Below are 27,585 nucleotides of genomic sequence, written 5' to 3' on the forward strand. Positions count from 1 at the left end.
TTGCTGCCAGCCAGGATGTGGTCTGATGGGAACACACCACGTCCCTTGAACCTCCATCTCTCTTCCGATTTTGTCAGTGTCCCCTCCACATGCTGTGGGGGACACTCTATGGCCAGTCACACTGCAAAACCAAGGTCCCTGGTGTCCTCCAGCCCCTTTCTAATTACTTTCATGGAGAAGAAGCCCATTCTGCCTCACCTACTCTGCCATCTTCCTGGAATTGTGCCACTTTTTGATATAGTCTCCAGCAGTGCTCAGTCGTGGTGAAACTGTACAAATATAAAGCAAATGGCAGGGTTCATCACTGATGTAATTTTATCAGAGAACACAGAGAGAGCAGCCAGGGATCTTAAGACTTTTACGACAGAGGATGAGGTAGAAGGCCAGCGGGATTATGTTTATTGGGTGTTTGTTTTCTTCAGAGAAGAAGGGATGGTGTGAATGAATGGACTGTGTTCCTGGACAAGGTGAAAGAATTGTCAGACTGCAGATATTTGCAGAAGTCATCTGGCAAGATAGAAGGGTGTGGTCAGTTTATTTATCAGGGAACCAGGAAAACCTGTAACAGCTAAGAGGATGGAAATTTAAATAAGAGGCAAAGACAAGCCCTGGTAAATGCAGCAATGGGCCCTTAACAGTAAGGAAGGTTCCCAAAGTGATTGGAGTGAGAGGGCTCTTGGGAGACGGGCCCTTCATTTATCTGTAAAGCTGTGAGCCATGAGCTCTTGTCAAGATTGATTTGAGCATTAAAGAAGATAATAGTAACAATTTAGCATTTAAGTGCAATTGCCAGGATCTGTTCTAACCATGTGAAAATAGGAATCTTATGAAGTCGCTGAGGTGGACATTGTTATCATCAATTCCAGTTTGTGAAGAGCAAATGGAGGGATAGAGAGGATAAGCAAATTACCCAAAGTGGCTCATCTAAGAAGTGACATACCTGGGGTTTAAGCCAGGCAACGCAGCTTCAAATCCTGAGTGTTTAACAGTATGCCAGGAAGAGCCTTCCCAGCTACTCCTCTATTGCCAAGTCAGGAGGACCCTTGAGAGAGAAAGTTCCAGGCATGACTTGAGTGGTCCAGGTAACCTCAGTAATCCATAGAGGGTGAAAATTTCAAATCCCTCCATTACATCAATGGAAATGATCTCTTTTATGCTCTTCATCTTAAGGAGGTAGGATCTCCTTTTATAAAAATGATTCACTCTTTTTTCCAAAATACCTACATATATCCATGCATACTATACATTTATTTACCTATTTATTTACAAATACAATACACATATACATGTATATGTATGTATATATTTTTTAATTCATTTCCTCACATAGTCATTCAGTGACAGGTGAATCCAATACTTTGTAATACAAATTGTGAAGTGTAATTACCAAGGACAATCCTGAGACTTTATACCACAAGGAAAAAGCCTAGAGCTGGTTTCTCTGCACAGTGCACAGTACTTCACCTCCAGGTTAGCTTTCCTCCCATGTGGCTCAGTTGACAGCAGCAGTGGTGTCTCGACAGAGCATTCACATTGTACATTCAGTGCACCCTCTTCAAATGGCAAAATGAATTGAAGGTCAGCTCTTATTTGGGAAATTAATTTTAAACTTTCACAGGGGTTTAAAAAACATCAGAATAAATCATAAAGATGTAACAGGGATCACCAGTATTATTCTCAGTACTATTCTCAGTATCCCTCTGAGCCAGTTTGCATTTTCCTCCTGATTATGTATAGGTGGTGCTGGAGGAGAGAGCTGAAGACACTCAAGACACTGGGACAAGTGGAGACCAAAACTCAGGCAGCTGAGCTCCTAAGACACTGGATTACACTTTGCAGTGGGTGGGGGAACACTGTGCTCCAAGGTGCTGGGGATGCATCAGCTCTCAATGGAAAGGCTTTTAGCAACACAGTTCACTTTCTTGGTGTAAAACAAGCTTTGCAATTCCAATTATTTTAATTTTTCACTTCCCTGGATGGGGGCAATGTTCACATATTATCACAGCAGGAACTTAAGGAAGAAATTCATAAATATGCAAAACAAAAGAGATTCTGTACCTCTACCATAGAAACCCACCCCACGGTGAGCACTATAAGTGATTACAAACAGCCTATGGTGAAGGAGGGGCTTCATCCACCTCCTGTGCGTAAGCAGCCCCCCTGCTGGACTCGTGGGACCCCTGCAGCTCTGCCCCGTGAGGTGGGAACTCGGGCTTGGGCCTTCACAGCTTTAGCTGGATGTGTGAAGATCACCCTCCTTAAGCCTAAAGAAACTCAGCAACAAACTGCAGACGTCTCCTGCCTGCACAGGGCGGAGGGTCTGTGGGATGGGGCGGGGAGGGCGCGGAGCGGGCGGGGCTTCTGCGGGAGTCACGTGGGAGGCCACAGGCGCCCGTTGTGACGCGTCGGGAGCCTTACCCGGGTCCGGGGCTGATGTGCACCGGGGAGTCTGGGCGGGGAGAGGAGCCCACCCCGCTCCTCCTGGGGCCGAGTCCTCCCCGGACCTTCAGTGTTGACTGCGCTGAGGAGTGCGTGTCCCCGGGGCTCCGCCACTGGCTCTGAGGAGTCTGAGCCCCGTCCCGGTGAGTCCGCCCGAGGGCCGGGAGAGGGTGCGCCGAACCCAGGGAGCCCGAAGCTTCCCGCCCTGCGCGCCCGCGGCCTCGGGCGCCCACTCTGCGGCCTCAGCCCCAGAAGCGTCCCCGGGACCCACCCGGAGGCGCCTGCAGCCGCGGGGCAAGTCAGAGACACAGCGCGGTGAGTAAAAAGCCTCCTGTTTGCAGCCCGATGGGGAGGGAGCTTTGCAGCGGCTACTGCGAGATGTTTTTTCTGAAATAGGGAGCACAGAACCTTCATTTTCTTCACTGTTGCCATATGAATGATTCCCTCTTTTCTCACGTAATAATTTAGCAAGGGTTATGTAACCTAAGTATCCATTCACTGTGGGGGTTGCCTGCACAAAATCTGGCATACTGCCGGGTGTTGTAGCGAGATAATTCTAATATAGATACAGAGAAAGTGAAAAAGCATATCCAATACCGAAACGAATATGCAAATATGCAAATATTGGAATCTTCCAATAGGGTAAGTTGGGGACTGGTCAGTCCCGGCTGAGTCATGTTGCAGCCAGAGGGGGAAGGGAAAATGGTGTCTCTTTGTCTGCGCTTTTATTAATTTTTTACAAGTTGCTGTATCCTGCAATGCTGACGCAATTGCAAACGATGTTGAAAGATGTAGGAGTGTTAAAACTCCCAACTTATTTTAACTTTAAATATCCTTGTCATTCTTGGAAAATGAAATTTAAATCAGCCTCCAAGCAGTAGTGTTTAATTGACAATAATTCATTAACCTGCTTTGAAATACTAAATTGGGAATTAAACCAATTCCTACATTTCTGTAAAGTTTATTTTGTATGCTACTCTTTTTAACTTTTATTTTTGTAGATAAAGTATGATTTGATGATTTTTATTATATTGGACTTTTCTGTATATTATCTAAGCAGGAGACCTGAATCTGCTTTCAATAAAACAAAATGTCTGCTGTAATTTCTTTATAAATAAATAAAAATCATAAAAGTTGAAAACCATGAAATTTATTATAATTTTACTTCCCTGACTTTAACAGAAGCAAACTCGTGTTGATGGAGAAATTACAGACTGGGTGTGTGGCAGCAAAAACTTTTATTTAGGGTTTTAGAATTGCAATTTGGATGCACGGATTCATGTACTAACCCAAACTGTGCTGCCTTGGAGCTTCCAAGCAAGTGTTTTTTTTTTTGGTTTTGTTTTTGTTTTTGGGCTTGGCTTGTCACATGGCAAGGCACAAGGTAGCATCTCTTGGTCTCTCCCTTCTCTTCTGGATTCAGCTTCCTGCCTCCTTTGGTTTTCTCTCTGTCTGATATTTACTCCCTTTATAAAGAACTCCAGTAATAGGATTAAGACCCATCCTGATTGTGGTGTCCACATCTTCTTTTTTTTTTTTTTTTTTTTTTTTAATCATCATTTTATTGAGATATATTCACATACCACGCAGTCATACAAAACAAATTGTACTTTCGATTGTTTACAGTACCATTACATAGTTGTACATTCATCACCTAAATCAATCCCTGACACCTTCATTAGCACACACACAAAAATAACAAGAATAATAATTAGAGTGAAAAAGAGCAATTGAAGTAAAAAAGAACACTGGGTACCTTTGTCTGTTTGTTTCCTTCCCCTACTTTTCTACACATCCATCCATAAACTAGACAAAGTGGAGTTTGGTCCTTATGGCTTTCCCAATCCCATTGTCACCCCTCATAAGCTACATTTTTATACAACTGTCTTCGAGATTCATGGGTTCTGGGTTGTAGTTTGATAGTTTCAGGTATCCACCACCAGCTACCCCAATTCTTTAGAACCTAAAAAGGGTTGTCTAAAGTGTGCATAAGAGTGCCCACCAGAGTGACCTCTCGGCTCCTTTTGGAATCTCTCTGCCACTGAAGCTTATTTCATTTCCTTTCACATCCCCCTTTTGGTCAAGAAGATGTTCTCCGTCCCACGATGCCGGGTCTACATTCCTCCCCGGGAGTCATATTCCACGTTGCCAGGGAGATTCACTCCCCTGGGTGTCTGATCCCACGTAGGGGGGAGGGCAGTGATTTCACCTTTCAAGTTGGCTTAGCCAGAGACAGAGGGCCACATCTGAGCAACAAAGAGGCATTCAGGAGGAGACTCTTAGGCGCAGATATAGGGAGGCCTAGCCTCTCCTTTGCAGCAACCGTCTTCCCAAGGGTAAAACTTATGGTAGAGGGCTCAACCCATCAAACCACCAGTCCCCTATGTCTGTGGTCATGTTAGCAACAATGGAGGTGGGGTAGGCAAATACCCCTGCATTCTCCACAGGCTCCTCAAGGGGGCACTACATCTTTTTTTTTTTTCCTTGTTTTTCTTTTTCTTTTTTTTTTTTTTTAACTTTCCCTTCTTTTTTAAATCAACTGTATGAAAAAAAAAGTTAAAAAGAAAACAAACATACAATAAAAGAACATTTCAAAGAGACCATAACAAGGGAGTAAGGAAAAGACAACTAACCTAAGATAACTGCTTAACTTCCAACATGTTCCTACTTTACCCCAAGAAAGTTACATAATATAGCAACATTTTTGTGAACTTGTTCCTACTATATCCATCAGAAATTAACAGACCATAGTCATTTCTGGGCATCCCCAGAACGTTAAATAGCTTATCTGTTCTTGGATTATTGTTCCCCCTTCCTTAATTGCTCTCTACTGCTAGTTCCCCTACATTCCACATTATAAACCATTTGTTTTACATTTTTCAAAGTTCACATTAGTGGTAGCATATAATATTTCTCTTTTTGTGCCTGGCTTATTTCGCTCAGCATTATGTCTTCAAGGTTCATCCATGTTGTCATATGTTTCACCAGATCGTTCCTTCTTACTGCCACGTAGTATTCCATCGTGTGTATATACCACATTTTATTTATCCACTCATCTGTTGAAGGACATTTGGGTTGTTTCCATCTCTTGGCAATTGTGAATAATGCTGCCATGAACATTGGCGTGCAGATACCTGTTCGTGTCACTGCTTTCCGATCTTCCGGGTATATACCAAGAAGTGCAATTGCTGGATCGAATGGTAGCTCTATATCTAGTTTCCTAAGGAACTGCCAGACTGACTTCCAGAGTGGCTGAACCATTATACAGTCCCACCAACAATGAATAAGAGTTCCAATTTCTCCACATCCCCTCCAGCATTTGTAGTTTCCTGTTTGTTTAATGGCAGCCATTCTAACCGGTGTTAGATGGTATCTCATTGTGGTCTTAGTTTGCATCTAATAGCTAGTGAAGCTGAACATTTTTTCATGTGTTTCTTGGCCATTTGTATTTCTTCTTCAGAGAACTGTCTTTTCATATCTTTTGCCCATTTTATAATTGGGCTGTCTGTACTATTGTCATTGAGTTGTAGGATTTCTTTGTATATGCAAGATATCAGTCTTTTGTCAGATACATGGTTTCCAAAAATTTTTTCCCATTGAGTTGGCTGCCTCTTTACCTTTTTGACAAATTCCTTTGAGGTGCAGAAACTTCTAAGCTTGAGGAGTTCCCATTTATCTATTTTCTCTTTTGTTGCTTGTGCTTTGGGTGTAAAGTCTAGGAAGTGGCCGCCTAATACAAGGTCTTGAAGATGTTTTCCTACATTATCTTCTAAGAGTTTTATAGTACTTTCTTTTATATTGAGATCTTTGGTCCATTTTGAGTTAATTTTTGTGTAGGGGGTGAGGTAGGGGTCCTCTTTCATTCTTTTGGATATGGATATCCAACTCTCCCAGCCCCATTTGTTGAAAAGACCATTATGGCTCAGTTCAGTGACTTTGGGGGCCTTATCAAAGATCAGTCGGCCATAGATCTGAGGGTCTATCTCTGAATTCTCAATTCGGTTCCATTGATCTATATGTCTATCTTTGTGCCAGTACCATGCTGTTTTGGCAACTGTGGCTTTATAATAAGCTTCAAAGTCAGGGAGTGTAAGTCCTCCCACTTCGTTTTTCTTTTTTAGAGTGTCTTTGGCAATTCGAGGCATCTTCCCTTTCCAAATAAATTTGATAACTAGCTTTTCCAAGTCTGCAAAGTAGGTTGTTGGAATTTTGATTGGGATTGCATTGAATCTGTAGATGAGTTTGGGTAGAATTGACATCTTAATGACATTTGGCCTTCCTATCCATGAACATGGAATATTTTTCCATCTTTTAAGGTCCCCTTCTATTTCTTTTAGTAGAGTTATGTAGTTTTCTTTGTATAGGTCTTTTACATCTTTGGTTAAGGTTATTCCTAGGTACTTGATTTTTTTAGTTGCTATTGAAAATGGTATCTTTTTCTTGAGTGTCTCTTCAGTTTGTTCATTTCTAGCATATAGAAACATTACTGACTTATGTGCATTAATCTTGTATCCCGCTACTTTGCTAAATTTGTTTATTAGCTCTAGTAGCTGTATCGTCGATTTCTCAGGGTTTTCTAGATATAAGATCATATTATCTGCAAACAATGACAGTTTTACTTCTTCTTTTCCAATTTGGATGCCTTTTATTTCTTTGTCTTGCCGGATTGCCCTGGCTAGCACTTCCAGCACAATGTTGAATAACAGTGGTGACAGCGGGCATCCTTGTCTTGTTCCAGATCTTAGAGGGAAGGCTTTCAGTCTCTCACCATTGAGTACTATGCTGGCTGTGGGTTTTTCATATATGCTCTTTATCATGTTGAGGAAGTTTCCTTCAATTCCTAACTTTTGAAGTGTTTTTATCAAAAAGGAATGTTGGATTTTGTCAAATGCTTTTTCAGCATCTATTGAGATGATCAATTGATTTTTCCCTTTTGAGTTTTTAATGTGTTGTAATACATTGATTGTTTTTCTTATGTTGAACCATCCTTGCATGCCTGGAATGAACCCCACTTGGTCATGGTGTATGATTTTTTTAATGTGTCTTTGGATTTGATTTGCAAGTATTTTGTTGAGGATTTTTGCATCTATATTCATTAGGGAGATTGGCCGGTAGTTTTCCTTTTTTGTAGCATCTTTGCCTGGTTTTGGTATTAGATTGATGTTAGCTTCATAAAATGAGTTAGGTAGTGTTCCATTTTTTTCAATGTTTTGAAAGAGTTTGAGTAAGATTGGTGTCAGTTCTTTCTGGAAAGCTTGGTAGAATTCCCCTGTGAAGCCATCTGGCCCTGGGCATTTATTTGTGGGAAGATTTTTGATGACTGACTGGATCTCTTTGCTTGTGATGGGTTGGTTGAGGTCTTCTATTTCTTCTCTGGTCAGTCTAGGTTGTTCATATGTTTCCAGGAAATTGTCCATTTCTTCTACATTATCCAGTTTGTTGCCATACAGTTGTTCATAATATCCTCTTATAATTTTTTTAATTTCTTCAGGATCTGCAGTTATGTCACCTTTTTCATTCATTATTTTGTTTATATGGATCCTCTCTCTTTTTGATTTTGTCAGTCTAGCTAGGGGCTTGCCAATCTTGTTGATCTTCTCAAAGAACCAACTTTTGGTGATATTTATCCTCTCTATTGTTTTTTTGTTCTCTATGTCATTTATTTCAGCTTTAATCCTTGTTATTTCTTTTCTTCTACTTGGTTTAGGATTGGTTTGCTGTTCATTTTCTAGCTTCTTCAGTTGATCCATTAGTTCTTTGATTTTGGCTCTTTCTTCCTTTTTAATATATGCGTTTAGTGCTATAAATTTCCCCCTTAGCACTGCTTTTGCTGCATCCCATAGGTTTTGGTATGTTGTGTTCTCATTTTCATTCGTCTCTATATATTTAGCAATTTCTCTTGCTATTTCTTCTTTAACCCACTGATTGTTTAGGAGTGTGTTGTTTAACCTCCAGGTATTTGTGAATTTTCTAAGTCTCTGATGGTTATTGACTTCTAATTGTATTCCATTGTGGTCAGAGAATGTGCTTTGAATAATTTCAATCTTTTTAAATTTACTGAGGCTTGTTTTATGTCCCAGCATATGATCTATTCTGGAGAAAGTTCCATGAGCACTAGAAAAGTATGTGTATCCTGATGATTTGGGATGTAATGTCCTGTATATGTCTGTTAAATCTAATTCATTTATCAGATTGTTTAGGTTTTCAATTTCCTTATTGGTCTTCTGTCTGGTTGATCTATCTATAGGAGAGAGTGATGTGTTGAAGTCTCCCACAATTATTGTGGAAACATCAATTGCTTCCTTTAGTTTTGCCAGTGTTTCTCTCATGTATTTTGTGGCACCTTGATTGGGTGCATAGACATTTACGATTGTTATTTCTTCTTGCTGAATTGCCCCTTTTATTAGTATGTAGTGGCCTTCTTTGTCTCTCAAAACATCCCTGCATTTGAAGTCTATTTTATCTGAGATTAATATTGCTACACCTGCTTTCTTTTGGCTGTAGCTTGCATGAAATATTTTTTTCCATCCTTTCACTTTCAGTTTCTTTGTGTCCCTGTGTCTAAGATGAGTCTCTTGTATGCAACATATTGATGGTTCATTTTTTCTGATCCATTCTGCGAATCTATATCTTTTAATTGGGGAGTTTAGTCCATTTACATTCAACGTTAAAACCGTGAAGGCATTTCTTGAATCGGCCATCTTATCCTTTGGTTTATGTTTGCCATATTTTTCCCTCTCTCTATTAATATCCTTTATTGTACCCATACCGAATCTCTTTAGTACTGAACCTTTCTCCAAGTCTCTCTGTCCTGTCTTTGTTTCTCTGTCTGTAGGGCTCCCTTTAGTATCTCCAGTAGGGCAGGTCTCTTGTTAGCAAATTCTCTCAGCATTTGTTTGTCTGTGAAAAATTTAAGCTCTCCCTCAAATTTGAAGGAGAGCTTTGCTGGATAAAGTATTCTTGGCTGGAAATTTTTCTCACTCAGAATTTTAAATATATCGTGCCACTGCCTTCTCACCTCCATGGTGGCTGCTGGGTAATCACTACTTAGTCTTATGCTGTTTCCTTTGTATGTGGTGAATTGCTTTTCTCTTGCTGCTTTCAGAACTTGCTCCTTCTCTTCTGTGTTTGACAGTGTGATCAGTAAATGTCTCGGAGTGGGTTTATTTGGATTTATTCTATTTGGAGTTCGCTGAGCATTTATGCTTTGTATATTTATGTTGTTTTGAAGATTTGGGAAGTTTTCCCCAACAATTTCTTTGAATACTCTTCCTAGACCTTTACCCTTTTCTTCCCCTTCTGGGACACCAATGAGTCTTATATTTGGACGTTTCATAATATCTATCATATCCCTGAGGTCCATTTCGATTTTTTCAATTTTTTCCCCCATTCTTTCTTTTATGCTTTCATTTTCCATTCTGTCATCTTCCAGGTCACTGATTCGTTGTTCAACTTCCTCTAGTCTTGTACTATGAGTGTCCAGAATGTTTTTAATTTGGTCAACAGTTTCTTTAATTTCCATAAGATCATCCATTTTTTTATTTAGTCTTGCAATGTCTTCTTTATGCTCTTCTAGAGTCTTCTTGATTTCCTTCATATCCCGTACTATGGTCTCATTGTTCATCTTTAGTTCTTTGAGTAGCTGCTCTAGGTGCTGTGTCTCTTCTGGTCTTTTGATTTGGGTGCTTGGGCTTGGGTTATCCATATCGTCTGTTTTTTTCATATGCTTTATAATTTTCTGTTGTTTTTGGCCTCGTGGCATTTGCTGAACTTGATAGGGTTCTTTTAGGGTTTGTAGACCTATTGAAGTCTTTATCTCTAATTTATCAGATCTACAGCTTCGTGGAGTATACTTTCTCTAACTAACCAGCAGGTGGCGTCCACGAGCCACCTGTTCTCCACAAGCCAGTTCTCCCCTGCTTAGCCTTTTTGGTGAGTGGGGGAGTGAGTCTTGTGGGGCCCAATTGGTGTACGAAGCTTGCATGTGTAGTTGGTGTTGCCTGCCCTGTATGTGGGGCGTGTTTCTGGGCAGTTGGGGAGGGGGGGTGGCCCTAACAATCAAATCTCCCTGATGATCCTAGAGTTTTAAAGCTGCTGCAATAGTCTTATCCTTCAGTTCAGTCCTGCCACAGTTTGTCTCTGCCACTGACCCACAAGTCTTTGGTATTGGCATATGGCTCCTGAGACTTGCAAGTGGGCCCCTCTTCCAGGCTGTGCACCCCGGGTCCTCTGTTGAGGGATGACTGTGCTATGTCACAGGTGAGTGCCGTCCCCCCAGGGCAGTTCTGGGCTGCTGGGCTGTGTAGGGAGGCTCCCAGTCTGCTGAAATGATGGCTGAATGGGGCTTTGTTAATTCACACTGCTCCACCTTCCCAACTCTGGGACAATCAACTGAGGTGGCAGGGAAGGCTAATGTCCACGCCCAGTTTTGTGGTGTGTGCCTGTTATTTGAAGCACTTCCGTCACACTGGGTTGTCTGGGGCAGCTCTGGGCTATGGGGCTTGCGATGGGCATGAGTGTTTCCTGTCCACCAGGATGGTGGCTGTGAGCGGACACCCCCCTTTTCTTGGGAAGTTGTGGTGTTTAGTGAATTTTCTCAGCCACTGGATTATTGCCTTTTGTCTCAGCTCTCTTAGTTCTGCTCTTGACTTGACGTGCCCAAATTGCATTTCTTTGAAGCTTTCTGTTTTGGGCTTAGATTTCGCTGATCTCAGCAGTTCGACATTTTCATGAGTGTTGTATGAAGTATGCCCAAAGACAGATTGCTCTGTGGTGTCCAGTCCACGCAGTTCCTGGCTTTTTACCTACTTTCCTGGAGGAGTAACAAACTTACAGCTCACCAGTCTGCCATCTTGCCCCGCCTCCGTCCACATCTTCTTAACTGGAATAATCTCATCCAAAGGCCATACCCACAGGTTCATGTCCACAAGAATGGATTAGATTTAAGAATTTGTGGTTCTGTGGGTACAGACAGCTTCAAACCACCACAGTGTCTTAATGCAGTGTCTGGCACAAAGTATGCTCTCAATAAATGTTACTTTCAGTTAATAAACATCCCATACATTGAACAAAAGTGGATTTGACTCAGTAGACAAAGGTCTAGTCTTAGCTCTGTCATATACAATCAGGACAAGCCACCACCCTTCTCTGATTCTGAATTTCCTTATTTGTAAAATAAGAAAAATATACTATTGCCCTGTCCCAGCAAGGATTTTTAAAGAAAAAGATTATATTGTTTGTAAATTATATTTGGATATCTGTGGCTTTCTAAATGTCCTTCAGGTTAGACACTTTACTGATTTCTTTACTTTGTATTTGTTTCATAACATCCAGATGTCTTCAGAAACATTGTTGCTTTTAGTTTTGCAGACTCTTGGCAGATTGTGTTAATCTGGCTCAGACCCGTTTAAGAGTAACCTCCTGAATGGTTTCCCTACTCCATTTAAAATCTCTTAGCCATAGTGACTCCATTATGTTTCATTTATTTTCTCACTTGTCAATAAAATTTTTGAAATATACTTAATTCATCTTTTTCTTAATACCTGTTTATTTATGTGCATCCAAATTGCGGTGCATACAAATTGGGATATGTTTGCACAAAGTAAAATTCATGCATTAAGAGAAATCCATTTTTGAAGATCCAAGCATGATGGTGATATTTAATACCTACTATAGCATACTGCTTAAAAGTATTCAGGATGAAAATTTCTCAGCTTTGTTAGTATAGTTAAAAGTCAAGTCAGTGACCACGTTTTGTAAATCAGATGTTTTCATTAAAACTTTCTCTGTTAAAAATACCAAATCTGAAAGCACTTAGTTTAATTTTGCGTATCTCTATTCAAATGGCAAAATTGCACATCCATAATTTCAATTTTTATATGCCACTTTACCATAATAATCAATATCTTCATCTGGTCATGAACCATTTTCAAATTCTTTACTTTTCATTTTTCTCTATTCTTAAATTTGAAAATAGAGAAAAATTTCCAGATTTTCTCTGGCTGGACTCACTAGTGCTTATGTCAATGAATTCTGCCCTTTGAAACAGAAATCTCATCATGTCACCTTCCTGTATTAACTTTTGAGGTGAATTCCCACTGGCCTTAGAACAAGGACCCTAGGACTTATAAAGATTGGTCTTCAGACTTTGAGTGCTTTTTGCTGCCCTTTCGTGTCTTCTCCACCTCAGTTACCTGCCATGCATTATGCTGTCACTTTCTAGGAAGAGCAGGCTCTCTGTTGTCCTTGGGATTTTATTCCTGTGTCCTTTAAACTAATTAGTATCCCCATCAAATTTTCTGAGACAGCCCAGCCAAATCCTTAGGGTTTCAGATAGCATACCTGGTTCTTTCCAAGAAGTTTTTCTCATCTCCGCAAATGAAGTACTTTGGTGTTATGTATACAAAATTTGTCATTTTACTCTATTATATTATCTCTTCTAAACTAAACTTAAACTCCACAGGGCAGATGATTGATCACTAGATTTGCCAATGTAATTCCACTCCTTGGCACAGCCCAGCATCAAATTGATCATCTGCTGCCTCTAGAATGTTGCAGAATAGCTACACTAGAAGAATGAAGGATAAAATATGAGTACCATGATGGTAGTATAATACATGATTACCTAATATACCTGCAGTTAAATACACTGCAATATTTAGGGACGCTATTTTTTTTTGTTTTTTTTTTTACGTTTTTCAAACCTATTAAAAAATTTTTTTCTGCATTTGTTTGAGAAAAATTCATGCACCATGCAAACCATCCAAAGGATAAAGTCAGTGGCTCACAATATCATCACATCCTTGTGCATACATTCCCATGGTCAATTTTAGAACATTTTCATTACCCCAGAAAAGAAACAAAAATAAAAAATAAAACCCCAATCTTCCCATACCCTCTATTCCCCTCGTTGGTCTATAGTGTTGTGTGTGGTACATTTGTTACTGTTAATGAAAGAGTATTCCAATATTGCTGCTATCTCTAGTCTATAGTTTGCAATAGGTACATTTCCGCCCATATACTCCTCTATTATTAAGTCCTGTAATAGTGTCGTATATTTGTTATTGTTCATGACAGAACTTTTTAATATTTTTTAAATATTTGTACATTTAATCACAGTCATAGCCCACTAGAAGTATCACTGGGTTATACATTCCCATGTTATAACCTCCAGCTTTCCTTCTAGTGACATACACGACTCTCAACTTCCCCTTTCCACCACATTCACACACCATTCAGTACTAATAATTTTTCTCACAATAACATGCTACCATCCTCTGTCCTTTTCCAAACATTTAAGTTCAACCTAGTTAAATATTCTGCACATATTAATTACTGCTCCCCATTCTTTAGCCTCATTCTATATCCTAGTAACATATACTTTATAATTTTCATTTGTAAGTTTACCTACTATTATCAGTTCCTATCAGTGAGGTCACACAATATTCATCCTTCTATTTATGCCTTATTTCACTTAACATAGCGTCATCCAGGTTCATCGATGTTGTCACGTGCTTCAGGACTTCATTCCTTCTTACTGCTGAATAATATTCCATCGTACGTATATACCACATTTTCTTTATCCTTTCAGCTGTTGATGGACACTTGGGTTGTTTCATCTTTTGGCAATTGTGAATAATGCCACTATGGACTTAATTGTGCAAATGTGTTTTCTGGTCCCTGCTTTCAAATCTTCTAGGTTTGTCCTGAGTGGCGGGATTGCTGGGTCATAAGGCAATTCTATACTTAGTTTCCTGAGGAACCGTCACACTGTCTTCCATAGCAACTACCATTTTACATTGCCACCAGCATTGAGTAAGAATTTTGATTTTACCATAACCTAACACTTGTAGTTTCCTGTTTGTTTAATAGAGGCCATTTTTGTAGGTGTGAGATGATACCTCATTGTGTTTTTTATTTGCATTTCCTTAATAGCTAGTGAGGCTGAGCATCTTTTCTTGTGCTTTTTACCATCTGTGTTTCCTCTATGGAATAATATCTATTCATGTCTTTTGCCCGTTTTTTGATTGAGCTGTGATCTGGTTTGCTAATGCTGCCATTGTGCAAAATACCAGAAATGGATTGGCTTTTATGAAGGGGGTTTATTTGGTTACAAAGTTACAGTCAGAAGGCCATGAAAATTCCAAATGAAGGCATCAACATGAGTATACCTTCACCAAAGAAAGGGCAATGGCATCCAGAAAACGTTTGTTAGCTGGGAAGGCACATGGCTGGCATCTGCTGATCCCAGGTTGTGTTCCAGCGCCTCTCTCAGCTCCTGTGCTTTCTTCAAAATGTTGCTCTTGGGGTGTTTTGTCCTCTCTTAGCTTCTCCAGAGCAAACACTGGGCTAGTATTCCCAAAGTGTCAGCAAAAGTCTACCTTCAGTAGCCGTCTCCAAAATGTCTCTTTGAGCTGCTCTCTAAAATGTCACTCTCAGCTGCTCTTCAAAATGTCTCTCTCAGCTGCTTTGAGGTCCTTCTTTTGTGAGATCTTTTATAGGACTCCAGTTATTAAATCAAAACCCACCCTGAATGGATGGGGTCCATATCTCCATGGAAATAATTTACTCAAATGTTTCATCTGCAGTTGACTGAGTCACATCTCCGTGGAAACACTCAATCAAAAGATTCCAACCTAATCAACACTAATACTTCTGCCCCCACAAGACTGCATTAAAGAACATGGTGTTTTGGGGGACATAATACATCAAACTGGCACAAGTAGTAATGTCCTCCATTTAAATCTGTGTTAGTTATTTGTGTCCTCTTTTCCATATCAGTTGAGCTAAAGATTTGTTGATTTCATTGATGTTTTCAAAGAACCAACTTTTGGTTTTATTAACTCTATTGTTTATTTGCCATTTCATTTTTCTCCACTCTTATTTCCTTCCTTTTGCTCTTTGGGTTTAGTTTACTACTTTTCTAGTTCCTGCAGTTGTGAGTTTTAAATGTGATTTGAGATCTTTCTTCTTTTTAATATGATCACTTAGAGCTATAAATTTCCCTCTTGGTACTGCCTTTTCTGCATTCCATAAGTTTTGGAATGTTGTGTTTTCATTTCATTACCTGAAGATGTTTCCTAATTTCTCTTCTGATTTCTTCTTTACTCTATTAGTTGTTTAACACTGGGTGGTTGAGTTTATTCTTAGATATTTAATTCTTTCTGTTGCTATTATAAGTGGAGTTGTTTTCTTGAGTTCCTCCTCCAATTGCTTATTACTTGTTTAGGACCACTACTGATTTTTGCATGTTGATCTTGTATCCTGCCACTTTAGTGAACTCATTCAGCCATAGTCAAGCTTTGTCATAGATTTTTCTGGACTTTCTAAATGTTGGATCATGCAAATAGTGAAATTTTTACTTCTTTCTTTCCAATTTGGATACCTTTTTTTTTTCCTGATAAGTCTAGGTAGAACTTCTAGCATAATGTTGAATAAAAATGTTGTCAGTGAGCATCTTGTCTTGTTCCTGACCTTAGATGGAAAGTTTTCAGTCTTTTGCCATTAAGCTCTGAGATTAGGGTTATGCATATCACTAAAAGGAAAGCTAAAAGATGAAACAAGGGAGTGACTATATAACATATACAGGAACCTGTTGTGGATGATGAAGGTGGTTAGTAGTACTAATACAGGAATATTCTTCCAAGAATTAGAACAAATGTTTGTCCCCTGACATATGGGGGAAAAGTGCACCTATTGCAAGCCGTGGACTCTAGTTAACATAATATATTACTGTTTTCCTATCAATTGAAAGAATGGAGGGGTTTAAGGGGCATGGAATTTTTCTTATTGGAGCTATGAAAATGTTTTAAAGTTGATTGTTGTGATGAAAGCACTCTTCTGAGATTATTTTGAGAGCCATTCATTGTATAGTTTGTATGAATTGTATAGTGTCTTAAAATTGTTTTTGAAAAAAACTGTGGTTTGTGTAATTTCCAAGTATTTGTGAATTTTCCATTTCTCCCTCCGTTACTGTTTTGTGGCTTCATTCCATTATGGTTGTAAAAGACACATTGCAGGATTCAATAATTACATTTATTTAAGCTTGTTTCATAGAATGACCCATGTGCCCTAGAGAAGAATGTTTATTCAGATGTTGGTAAAATGTTCTAGGTCTAGTTGGTTTATAATATCTTTCAAGTCTTCTATTTAGCTGTTGATCTTCTATCTAGATGTTCTCAACATTATTGGATGTGGTACAGTTTAGTGTCCTACTATTAATTTGTAACCATCTATTTCTCCCTTAATATCTTTGTCAGTATTTGCTTCGTGTGTTTTGTCCTTGCTGAGTTATTTTTTGTTGAATTTGTTTTGTCCTTGCTGAGTCATTTTTTGTTGAATTGATCCCTTTATCAGTATTTAGTGTCCTTTTTCATCCCTTGAAACAGTTTTTCAGTTGAAGTCTATTTCATCTCATATTACCATAGAATTATTATTTTTCCAAACTTTCATATTCATCCTACTTCTGTTTTTGAATATAATGAGTAGTGTCATGCTTTTTTTTATCCATTTGGCAAACCTCTGTCTTTTTGCTGGTGCATTTAATCCATTTATATTTAAAGAAGTTATTGGTACTGCAGGATTTTATTTTCCCATTTTGCTCCTTAGTCTTGGTAAATCATTCATTTTTTGTTCAATTCTCTTAATACCTACTTTCATACTTTTTGATACTTATGGTGTACCATTTTGATTCCCTTCTCATTTCCTTCTGCATATTTTTTTAAGATATTTTCTGTGTACTTGGTAGCACTTAAATTTAAAACCTAAATCTATAATCACATTTTATTCTATCGAAATTTAACACACATAATCATAGTACATAAATCCCCTGTCCCCCCACCTTTTTGTTGGACTGGATACAAAACCATAAACTGTATAACTCCTAGAAGAAAACAGGGAAGCTTTTTAATGACCTTGTTTTAGGCAATGGATTCTTAATATTTTATAACAAAAGAACAAGTAGCAAAAGAAAATAGAAAAATAGGGCATCATGAAAATTAAAGACATATATCAACAAGTAAAGTAAAAAGTAAAGTAATAAGAAATCCCAGAGAATGGGAAACAGTATTGGGAAACCACATCTCATAATGGTTTAATATCATTAATGTGTAAAGATAGAAAAGGATTACTATTGTATGAGCTCACTTAAATGAACTTATTAAAATATGCAAAATGCATAGTGTGCTGTTTTGGAACTGTTGTGTACCCCAGAAAAGACTATGTTCTTTTCATCTAATCTTGTTGGGGCAGCCCTATTGTGGGTGGGATTTTTTTGGTTAGGTTGTTTCCATGGAGATGTGACACCACACATTCAAGGTGGGTCTTAATCCTTTACTATAGTCCTTTAAGAGAACTCATGGAGAAAGAGCTCAGAGAAGGTAAAATCTGTAATCCAGAGTTTGCCCCCAGGAGAAGTTAAGAGAGAAGCTAAGACAGAAGCTCAGAGATATTTTGAAGAAAACCACGGAAACCAGAAGCTAAACCCAGGAGAGGACCAGCAGACTCTGGCCATGTGACTTCCCATGTGACAGAGGACCCCCAGATGCCATTGGATTTTCTTCAGAGAAGGTGTCACCCTGTTGATGCCTTAATTGGGCCATTTCATGGGCTTAGAACTGTAAATTTGTGAAGTTTTAATCCCTTATTGTAAAAGCCAATCAATTTCTGTTATATTGCATTTTGGCAGCTTTAGCAAACCAGAAAACATAGATTCACAAACTAGAATATAGGTTACCAGAGACTAGGGGTTAGGATATTGAGAGTTTGTGCTTGGCATTTCTGTTTGAGATGATTGAAAAGTTTTTGTAATAGATGGTTGGATGGTAGCACAACATTGTAAATGTAATTAGCGGCACTAAATTGTATATTTGAAAGTGGTTAAAATGGGAAATTTCATGTTTTCTTGAGACAAGAACTTTAAAAAACCATAGCACAAATGGTGAACCCTAATGTAAACATTGCATTACAGTTAATATAATAATATTTCATCTGTTTTAAGTAAAGTACAATATAAATGCTAAATGTCACTAAAAGAGGAATAATTAGGACAACTGTATGTTACAGAGGTGTTATATGGGTACTGTGTACTTTCTTCATGGTTTTTCTGAGTCAACAATTTCTCTGGAAAAAAAAAGAAATTTTTCTCTGTGCAATGTCTTGTTTCTTAGCTGGAGTGGCAAGAACCTTAATTTTGGCTCTAGAAAAGTGGGGTCCACCTCATATTTCAATTGAACTACACCTCATGCTCCTGTTGATTAGATGGGGTTACCCCCAGTTGACACCTTTGTATTCATGATAGGTGGATCTAGAAATTGTGCACAAGACTGGAGTCTCATGGCTTCTTTTTCCATTCTCAGTTTCCTCAACTATTGCTTTTCTGGTTGTGATAGAAATGAAGAGGTAGACAGTTGTCTGCTGAGCTACTGATGATGCAATCACTGGTGAGTATGGAATTCTTACTTATCTGAAATTACACTTGTGTTGCCAGCAACAGTGTGGTTCCTCGTATTGACTTGGGTAACCTAAAGGCACTCAGGACCTTTTTTGATCAGCCCATGGCTACATTCAGGAAATAAGGCACTCATTGATAATGTCAGTGCTTCCAATTGACTTATGAATGATTTAAAATAGATGATAGAGGTGAATTAGAGCAGAAGATTACAGTCAGAAAGGAGGCAGATATTTGATCAGGTGAGTTTAATCAATCCAGCATTACAGGTGGTAGGGTGGCGATCTCTGTATTGTGGAATCATTTATGTATTTTCCCCAGTTTTAATTTCTTAAGATTTTGATAAAATGTAATTCTACTTACCCACTTGTCCCCAACATCCCAATTTCTAATTTTGTATATAACTTGATTAACATTTTATAAAGGGAATCAATGAAGAAGAAGCATTGTTTCCTTTATTTTGGTTATGCATTCAGGACAATATAGTAAGTGGAATAAAAGTCATATCCCTGTGAAAATTTTTGAGGAATTGGAGAGACTGGAACAAATGAAGAGAGTTATTGTACTGTTGAAAAGGTAGGTGAAATGAAAAGAGAGATAATGAAACCTGGTGTTTGGAGGTCCCAGGGAATGTTCAAAAGAAAAGGTCTCATACTACTGTAATGGTCTAGGACCCTTTTTCAATAGATAATTTTCAGGGTTCCAAGACATGGGCTGGGAGCTGTCTATATTTATATCTTATTGTGATCACCTGAGTTGTGTAGCCTTAAGTGAGGCAGCACCTACCAATCTCTAGTTGTGTATAAAATCTGTTTAGTTGTGCAGAATACTGCTCTTTGCTGCAAGGTTCTCTGCCATTTTAAAGAGTAATAGACAAATGCGTTATGTTTAGATTGGAAGTACTTTGCATATTAACTCCTTGGATCTTTCAAAGTCCTAATATGTTTTTAAAAAATTTCCTAGATGAGAGGAAACTGAGATCATCTGCAGGGATGATCTAACTAGACTCATGGTTTAAAAGTGGCATGTCATGGACATTGATTACCTTGTGAGGAGAGATTACCTTTTAAAGAATCTATAAATTTACATGAAATCATTGGGGAACGCTATTTTTTTTTTTTTAATGCTCAAGTGCAAATTATATATTCTTCATCTGAAAGTCCTGATTTCCAGTTATTAGGAATTTTGCAGCTTATACCACACCACATGCCATGTGATATACCTTTATAAGGGAATTTGTTTATTCAGTGTGTGTATGCGTCTGTGAATTGAATTGCGGATGACACTTTAGCACTGAGAATGATCTGACTGAAACCTGCAGTTGAGCTTGAGCTTTCTATATACATATGATCCCTGCTTACTCAGTGCTATAAACTGGAACATCCTACTCTGAACATAGGTAGGGGTGGGTGTCCCCTTCTGAACCCAAGTGTCCATGATGTTTTAGGAGTCATTGACCTTTAAAGATGTAGCTGTAGACTTCCCCCAAGAAGAATGGGCTCTTCTGGACACATCTCAGAGAACGCTCTTCAGAGATGTGATGGCTGAGATCGTCAGTCATCTGGTTTCAGTGGGTGAGTCTTTCAAAATTTATTTATATATCCATTTATTTTCTATTTCCATCTCATCTGCCATCTATTCCATAAATGTTTAGAACAGTCTTTCCATATTGCTTTATATTCTTTTTGTAATGTTTGTATTTTTACACTTTTTATCTTTGTATTTTAGTATTATTTTATAACATGAACAGCTACTTAAGACAATCTATTCCTTTACCTATTTCTTTTATCTAGTTTTTTCAACCCATTAGAATATGATCTTTTTTACTATAATTTTAATTTCATGTCTTGCTACTCCATTTCTAACACTGAGAAGATTGCTGAGAACTCAATGAATACTTTTTTGAAACCATAAATAAGTGGATTAAATATTTTTCCAATAATTATTCTGCTTGAGGGACAATACTGGGGCTTTATACCACAATAATAAAATGAGGCATTTTCTTCTTCATATAGACATTATATAGCTATAATGGAGATCGTGTTTACTGGATTCTTTTTGGATAATAATGGAAAACCACTGTAAAGGGACAGAATTTTCACTCTTTTTGAAAATATGTGTGATTCTGCAGTCTCGTTGAAATAGAGCATGGCCATATTCAACCAGAGGTCCTCCCTGTATTTGGACCCAAAGTCAAGAGTTAGCCTTTTTTGATTGTGAAGGATTGTCTTGATTCTGTGTTCCTGGTACAGTTCCCTTGGCTGAAATTCAACGTTTACCTATTCTTTTTTTGTAGCCTTCCCTGGACTTGCTTATCCTCCACTGTTTATCTGTACGTAACTCAAAAATCCATTTATCTTTTTCCTGCAAGCAGGGTTTCAGGTCTGCAAATCGGATGTGCTTTCCCAATTACAGCAAGGAGAGGAACTGTGGAGAGAAGAAATAGGATTTTTTCAAAACCAGTGTTCAGGTGAGCTGTAGGAACCTGTGCTTCTGTACAAGGAAAAATCTGCTCAGTAAGTAAGAGGGGTTTTGGAAATATCAATTACAGAATTCTTTAATGTGTGATATTTTCAGAAATGTCGGTGAGGATATTGGGGAAATTTTCCTCATATGGGGTCATCTTTCCATACACTTATTGTCTACTTAGGTGTTTTGTAGTTTAGGGAAGTGAGTATTCACATACTATTGGTGTTAAGCTTTCACATAATGGCCCTTGTCCTGTTCCTCATCTTTCAATGTTTTCCTTCTCTTTACCTCTCTTACATCCTAAGTTTTTTTTTTATTTTTCTCATATTTCAAAATGAAAATCCTTTCTAATTGTCCCAAGTTTCCTATAATGTGTTCTACTTCTTAGAGCATTCCTTACTTGATATTTGTTCCTCAGTAAGTTTCAATATTTGAAACCTACTCAAAGGGACATTTGAACCTTTTCATCATTTTCATTCTTCTAATGCACCCCAAATCATTTATTGTATTTTTTTTTCCCTATTATCTCAGGCAGGGAAAGTGGATGTAAAAAACAAGAAATGGTACCCATTCAGAATATCTGCAGGAATGATGCAGCTACCATCATGTCTTTGGTAAGTTTCATGGGAATAAATTTTCATCTTCCAAATTGATAACTAAATGTTATAAATTAAGAATTCTGTACTATCACCTAAGTAATGGTACTAAAGGCTAATTGAGCAAAATGATTGGAAATTTTTAACTTAAGAAATATTAACTTGCACAGAACCATAACCTGATTCTTATAAAAAGGCAGTTGTATAAGTATGCCTTATATTCCTAATCATTGAAGCATCTTGCAGACTTCAGAATTAATCAGAAAGCACTGCTGTTGGAATGCTGCAAGAGAAATTCTCTATGAATGAAGAATGATGTGTGTATGTAGCTAATATGGGGAAGAATTTAATTGGAGAGAATCACTGTGCGAATTGTCAAAAATTCATAGATAGAGATAGGGTTAAATGAATGTATATGGACAAACCTTTTAAATCTCTCATTTATTTCCCAAATACAGAGCTCTCACATTCCAAAGAGTCCCTTGAAATGTAATGATTTGAAAGAAGGATTCAGAGACACTTCCACAGTTTCTCAACATGTGTTAGTTCAGAAGGGGAAGAAACCCAATTTCAGAAAACTATTTGGAAATGCCCTCAGTGACCAGTCCTCTTTTCTTCAACATATGCAAGTTCATCCTAGAAGAAAGTCATCTGAATATGATGTAGGTGGTAAAGCCTTTATTCAAACCTCTGGCCTTAGACAATACAATGGATCTAATGTTGGAGAGAAACCCTTTGAATGTCATCAGTGTGGGAAAGCCTTCACTCATCGTTCTTATCTTAGGCAACATGAGAGAATTCACAATGGAGAGAAACCCTATGAATGCCATCTGTGTTGGAAAGTCTTCACCCACTGCACTAGCCTTAGACAACATGAGAGGACACACACTGGAGAGAAGCCCTATGAATGTCATCTATGTGGGAAAGCCTTTACCAATTGTTCCGGCCTTAGACAACATGAGAGTACTCACACAGGAGAGAAGCCATATCAGTGCCATCTTTGTGGGAAAGCCTTCACTCAGCCCTCTACCCTTAGATTGCATGAGAGAATTCATACTGGAGAGAAGCCGTATGAATGTCATCTATGTGGGAAATCCTTCAGGACATGTTCGTATCTTAGAAACCATGAGAGAACCCACACTGGAGAGAAACCCTATGAATGTAATGTATGTGGGAAAGCGTTCACTGATCGTTCCCACCTTAGACAACATGAGAAGACTCATACTGGAGAGAAACCTTATAAATGTCATATATGTGGGAAAGCTTTCACTCATCGTTCTTACCTTAAGCAACATGAGATAGTTCACAATGGAGAAAAAGCATATGAGTGCCAGTTATGTGGGAAAGTCTTCACCCGTTCTTCTGCCCTTAGACAACACGAGAGGACTCACACCAGAGAGAAACCCTTTGAATGTCATCTATGTGGGAAGGCATTCACTGCATGTTCTGGCCGTAGACAACATGAGAGGACTCACACTGGAGAGAAACCCTATGAGTGCCATTTATGTGGGAAAGCGTACACTACATGTTCTCATCTTAGAGTACATAAGAGAACTCACACTGGAGAGAAACCCTATGAATGTCGTCTATGTGGGAAAGCTTTCACCCGTTGTTCTGGCCTTAAACAGCATGAGAGGACTCACACTTGAGAGAAATGATATGACTGTCTTTGTGTGAATGGGAAAAACTTACATTTATTTTTGTAACCTTAAACACTAGAATATTTAAATTTGAGGGACCCTATAAAAGGCATGTAAATGGGAAAGTCATGAGGCAACATTCTCACTTTAAATAATATGACAGCACTCAGTAAGGATGTTCTATATGTAGAAGAGATTGCAGCCATAGAATTAACCTTTACACACTACAGAACTCAAACTGGATAGACACTATGTTTGTAATCACAAGGAACAGATTTTTGTCATGCTTTCTCCTTAAACTATTCTAAGTGATTTCATGCTGAAAAGAATCCATACAAATGTCATCTGTGTAGCAAAACCTTCTGTTGATGGTTTGATAATATACAATATGAGTGAACTGAAAGTATTATATAACAAATGTAGAAGAGCCTTCATCTGCTATTCTAAGATATAAACAAAACAGAGAAATTCTACATCTGTAATCAGTGTGGGAATTCCTTAATTTATATTATCCTTTAAAAGAAATGAGTGAACACTACAGGAGAGAAACACTAGGCTGGTAATCCATATGTACAACCGTTTAGTCAAGACCTACCTCAATGTACAAAAGAAAATTCACTATAGGAAAAAATAATTGTGAAAAGTGTGTGTTAGAAACAAAACACCTATGGTGAGTGGTAGATAATTCATGCTGGAAAAATTATTTAATGAAAATCATTAGAAATCATTCATGTATCAGTTGTAGGACATATAGGAATTCATATTATTTAAAACACTCAGGGTCATAAATGAGGGAAAATCTAAAGTAAACACTAATTTCCTAGTAGCATTAATATTCTTCCACTGAGATAGCAACCATCCTGAAGGTGTAATACATAAACCATTAGCTGGGATTCTCATAAAACTGAGACTGAAAATACCATCTATAGATACCCAATTCAAAGCATCCATGAGTTTGAAAAACCCTTATCATTGGAAATATGTAGTAAAGCAATATAGTATTGTGAAGTGACCTGGGAATATTGAATTAAAATTGTGTAAGAATGTGAAATGAGTTTCATTTTATTAATATTTGTGTATATGGAAGCAACAGAAGTCATTGATGAAAAATCTAATAAACTTGCCAAGTCCTAAATTTTTTATGTTGCTCTAAATAGAAATATTTTTGCAAGTCAGAAAATAAATTTGAATATAACCTGATAACAGGTAGAAGAGATAATTATGTTTTACTGTTATCTTAATATTATAATATTTATGTAGATAGCAAGGATGTAGACAAACATGGAAAAAGAAACCCTCCCTTTCAAAACCATTTAATATTGGCATCAAAACTTAGGAAAGAAATAAGAATTAATATTTAAATAAAAGAAAAGTGAGCCCTGGAGAATTATGCATACAATGGCAAGAAAATTTCAGAACCTAGAATCATGCAGTGTATCATTCATATTAGAATTTGTTGCAGCATTGCTAGTGTCAACAAAACATTACAAGCAAGGATATGGAATTACATTGAAGTTGTGGAGAAGATCCAATTTCCAGAATGCCTTAAATCCTTATACTAATTCATGTAACCACAAAGAACTGCTCTTAGGTGACTGGCAGAACACTGTTGGGGAACACCAAGAAAGCAGAAAGAAGTCATGAGAATCTAATTTCATGCATATTTCCCAGAAACAAAACTCATGGATCATCAAACAACACCCTGGGAGTGACTGCCAGTCCCTCCTATGTACATGTGCAGAAGGCTGGGAAAGAAAATGGTGTATAACTACTAACAGGATGATAAAAAAAGGCTTGTTCCTTGTATTCATTTGTAATTGATAATTATCATTGTTTCTTATGTTGGAAAATGAGAACCTTGAAGTTTATATTTAGTTAATGTGTTTATGAACAGTTATGCAATGCTGCCATCCATCCCCCCTCCTTATTTATGTACTTTTGTTTGAATATTTCATTTTAATATTCAAGTTTGATCTTTGCTTCTATTTGTAATCTTTTTTAATAAAGTTTTATTAACACACCATACAGTTTCATCCTAAGTACAACCAATGACTCTTTGTATAATCCATAATTCTGCATTCATCACCACAGTCATTATGAGAACATTCTCATTTTTTCCAAAAAAAAATTCCGTAACTCTGTATATCACTATCATTGACATTTAGCTTTGGTATAGTGCCTTTGTTACAAATAATGAAAGAATACTACATTGTTACTGTTTACACCTTAGTTTGCATTGTTTTCCCATATACCACCCTATTCACACCTTGTAATAGTGACACACATTTGTTCTTGTTCATGTAAGGACTTTCTTATATTTTCTTATCTTTGTGCACTCTCATTATTGATTCTAAGTTTTGCTAAGTTATACAGTCCCAGTTTTTATCTCTAGCTTTCCTTCTGGTGACATACATGACCCTAGCCTTCCTCTTTCAAGTATACTCACATTCAGCTTTGTTGGTTACACTTATAGTATTGTGCTGTTTGAGAACATTTACAATCAGCCTATTATATGTTCTGTACTCCTTAAGCATCAATTGCCCATCTCTATGCTCTTTCTATTACCTGATACCTATGCTCTTGAATTTAACTCCCAGAATTTGTTCATTATACTTAGATCACATTAATGATACCATACAATATTTGTCTTTTTGTTTCTGGCATGTTTCACTCAACATAGTATCCTCATAGTTCACCCATCTTATTACATGCATTGTGATTTCATTCCTACTTACAGCCGCATAATATTCCATCATATGTATGTACCACAGTTTATCCACTAAGTTGATGGACATTCGGGCTATTTCCATCTATGGCAATCATGAAAAACGTCACTATAAAAACTGGTGTGCAAATGTCTATTTGTGTTCCTGCTTTCAGTTCTGTGTATATACCTATTAACAGGACCAGATCATATGGCAATTTTATACTTAGCTTCCTGAGGAACCATCAAACTAAGTTCCAGAGTGGCTGGACCTTTCTGCATTACCGTCGACAGTGAATAAGTGTACCTATTTCTCCACATCCTTTTCATAGCTGGAAAATAGCCTATTACTGTTTGTACTTAGTTCCCAGAGGGACATTAGCCAGACTGTCACTTCTGCTTACAGGAATAAGAATACATCTTAAAGCAAACAAGATAGAAGGGCATCAAGAGCACTGTGTGTCAGTAGGTCAGTGAAGAACAAATGTTTGACATTCCTCAGCAGTCAGTAAAAATGAGTCAAGACACCCAGGGGAGTGAATCTCCCTGGCAACGTGGAATATGACTCCTGGGGAGGAATGTAGACCCGGCATCGTGGGACGGAGAACATCTTCTTGACCAAAAGGGGGATGTGAAAGAAAATGAAATAAGCTTCAGTAGCAGAGAGATTCCAAAAGGAGCCGAGAGGTCACTCTGGTGGGCACTCTTACGCACACTTTAGACAACACTTTTTAGGTTCTAAAGAATTGGGGTAGCTGGTGGTGGATACCTGAAACTATCAAACTACAACCCAGAACCCATGAATCTCGAAGACAATTGTATAAAAATGTAGCTTATGAGGGGTGACAATGGGCTTGGGAAAGCCATAAGGACCACACTCCACTTTGTCTAGTTTATGGATGGATGAGTAGAAAATTAGGGGAAGGAAACAAACAGACAAAGGTACCCAGTGTTCTTTTTTACTTCAATTGCTCTTTTTCACTCTAATTATTATTCTTGTTATTTTTGTGTGTGTGCTAATGAAGGTGTCAGGGATTGATTTAGGTGATGAATGTACAACTATGTAATGGTACTATAAACAATCGAAAGTACGATTTGTTTTGTATGACTGCGTGGTATGTGAATATATCTCAATAAAATGAAGATAAAAAAAAAAAAAAGAATAGCTAGAAGCAAAGAACTGAAATTGTGGAACTGTAACCCATAGCATTTTTTGAAATTTGCTCTATAGCTACTCATTAAATTGTAATTTGAAAGTTATCACCTTTTTGTATATATATTTCACAATAA

At 37.9% G+C, this 27,585-nt stretch overlaps 1 protein-coding gene across 2 annotated transcripts; it reads left to right on the plus strand.

Moving 5' to 3' along the window:
* Nucleotides 1-2,381: 2,381 nt before the first annotated feature.
* Nucleotides 2,382-26,941, plus strand: LOC119524739 (zinc finger protein 596-like). Of its 2 annotated transcripts, none has more exons than XM_037823411.1 (6): nt 2,382-2,754; nt 18,795-18,878; nt 20,334-20,460; nt 21,261-21,356; nt 21,887-21,969; nt 22,410-26,941. In XM_037823411.1, exons 2-6 carry the CDS (start codon nt 18,864-18,866, stop codon nt 23,598-23,600), a joined length of 1,512 nt encoding a protein of 503 aa, XP_037679339.1. In that variant the 5' UTR covers nt 2,382-2,754; nt 18,795-18,863; the 3' UTR covers nt 23,601-26,941. The 2 variants fall into 2 exon arrangements, with proteins under 2 accessions (XP_037679339.1, XP_037679340.1); XM_037823412.1 differs by lacking the exon at nt 2,382-2,754 and adding an exon at nt 13,819-14,253.
* The last annotated feature ends 644 nt before the right edge of the window (nt 26,942-27,585 follow it).

Source organism: Choloepus didactylus (assembly GCF_015220235.1).
Source record: "Choloepus didactylus isolate mChoDid1 chromosome 11 unlocalized genomic scaffold, mChoDid1.pri SUPER_11_unloc6, whole genome shotgun sequence".
NCBI lineage: Eukaryota > Metazoa > Chordata > Mammalia > Pilosa > Megalonychidae > Choloepus > Choloepus didactylus.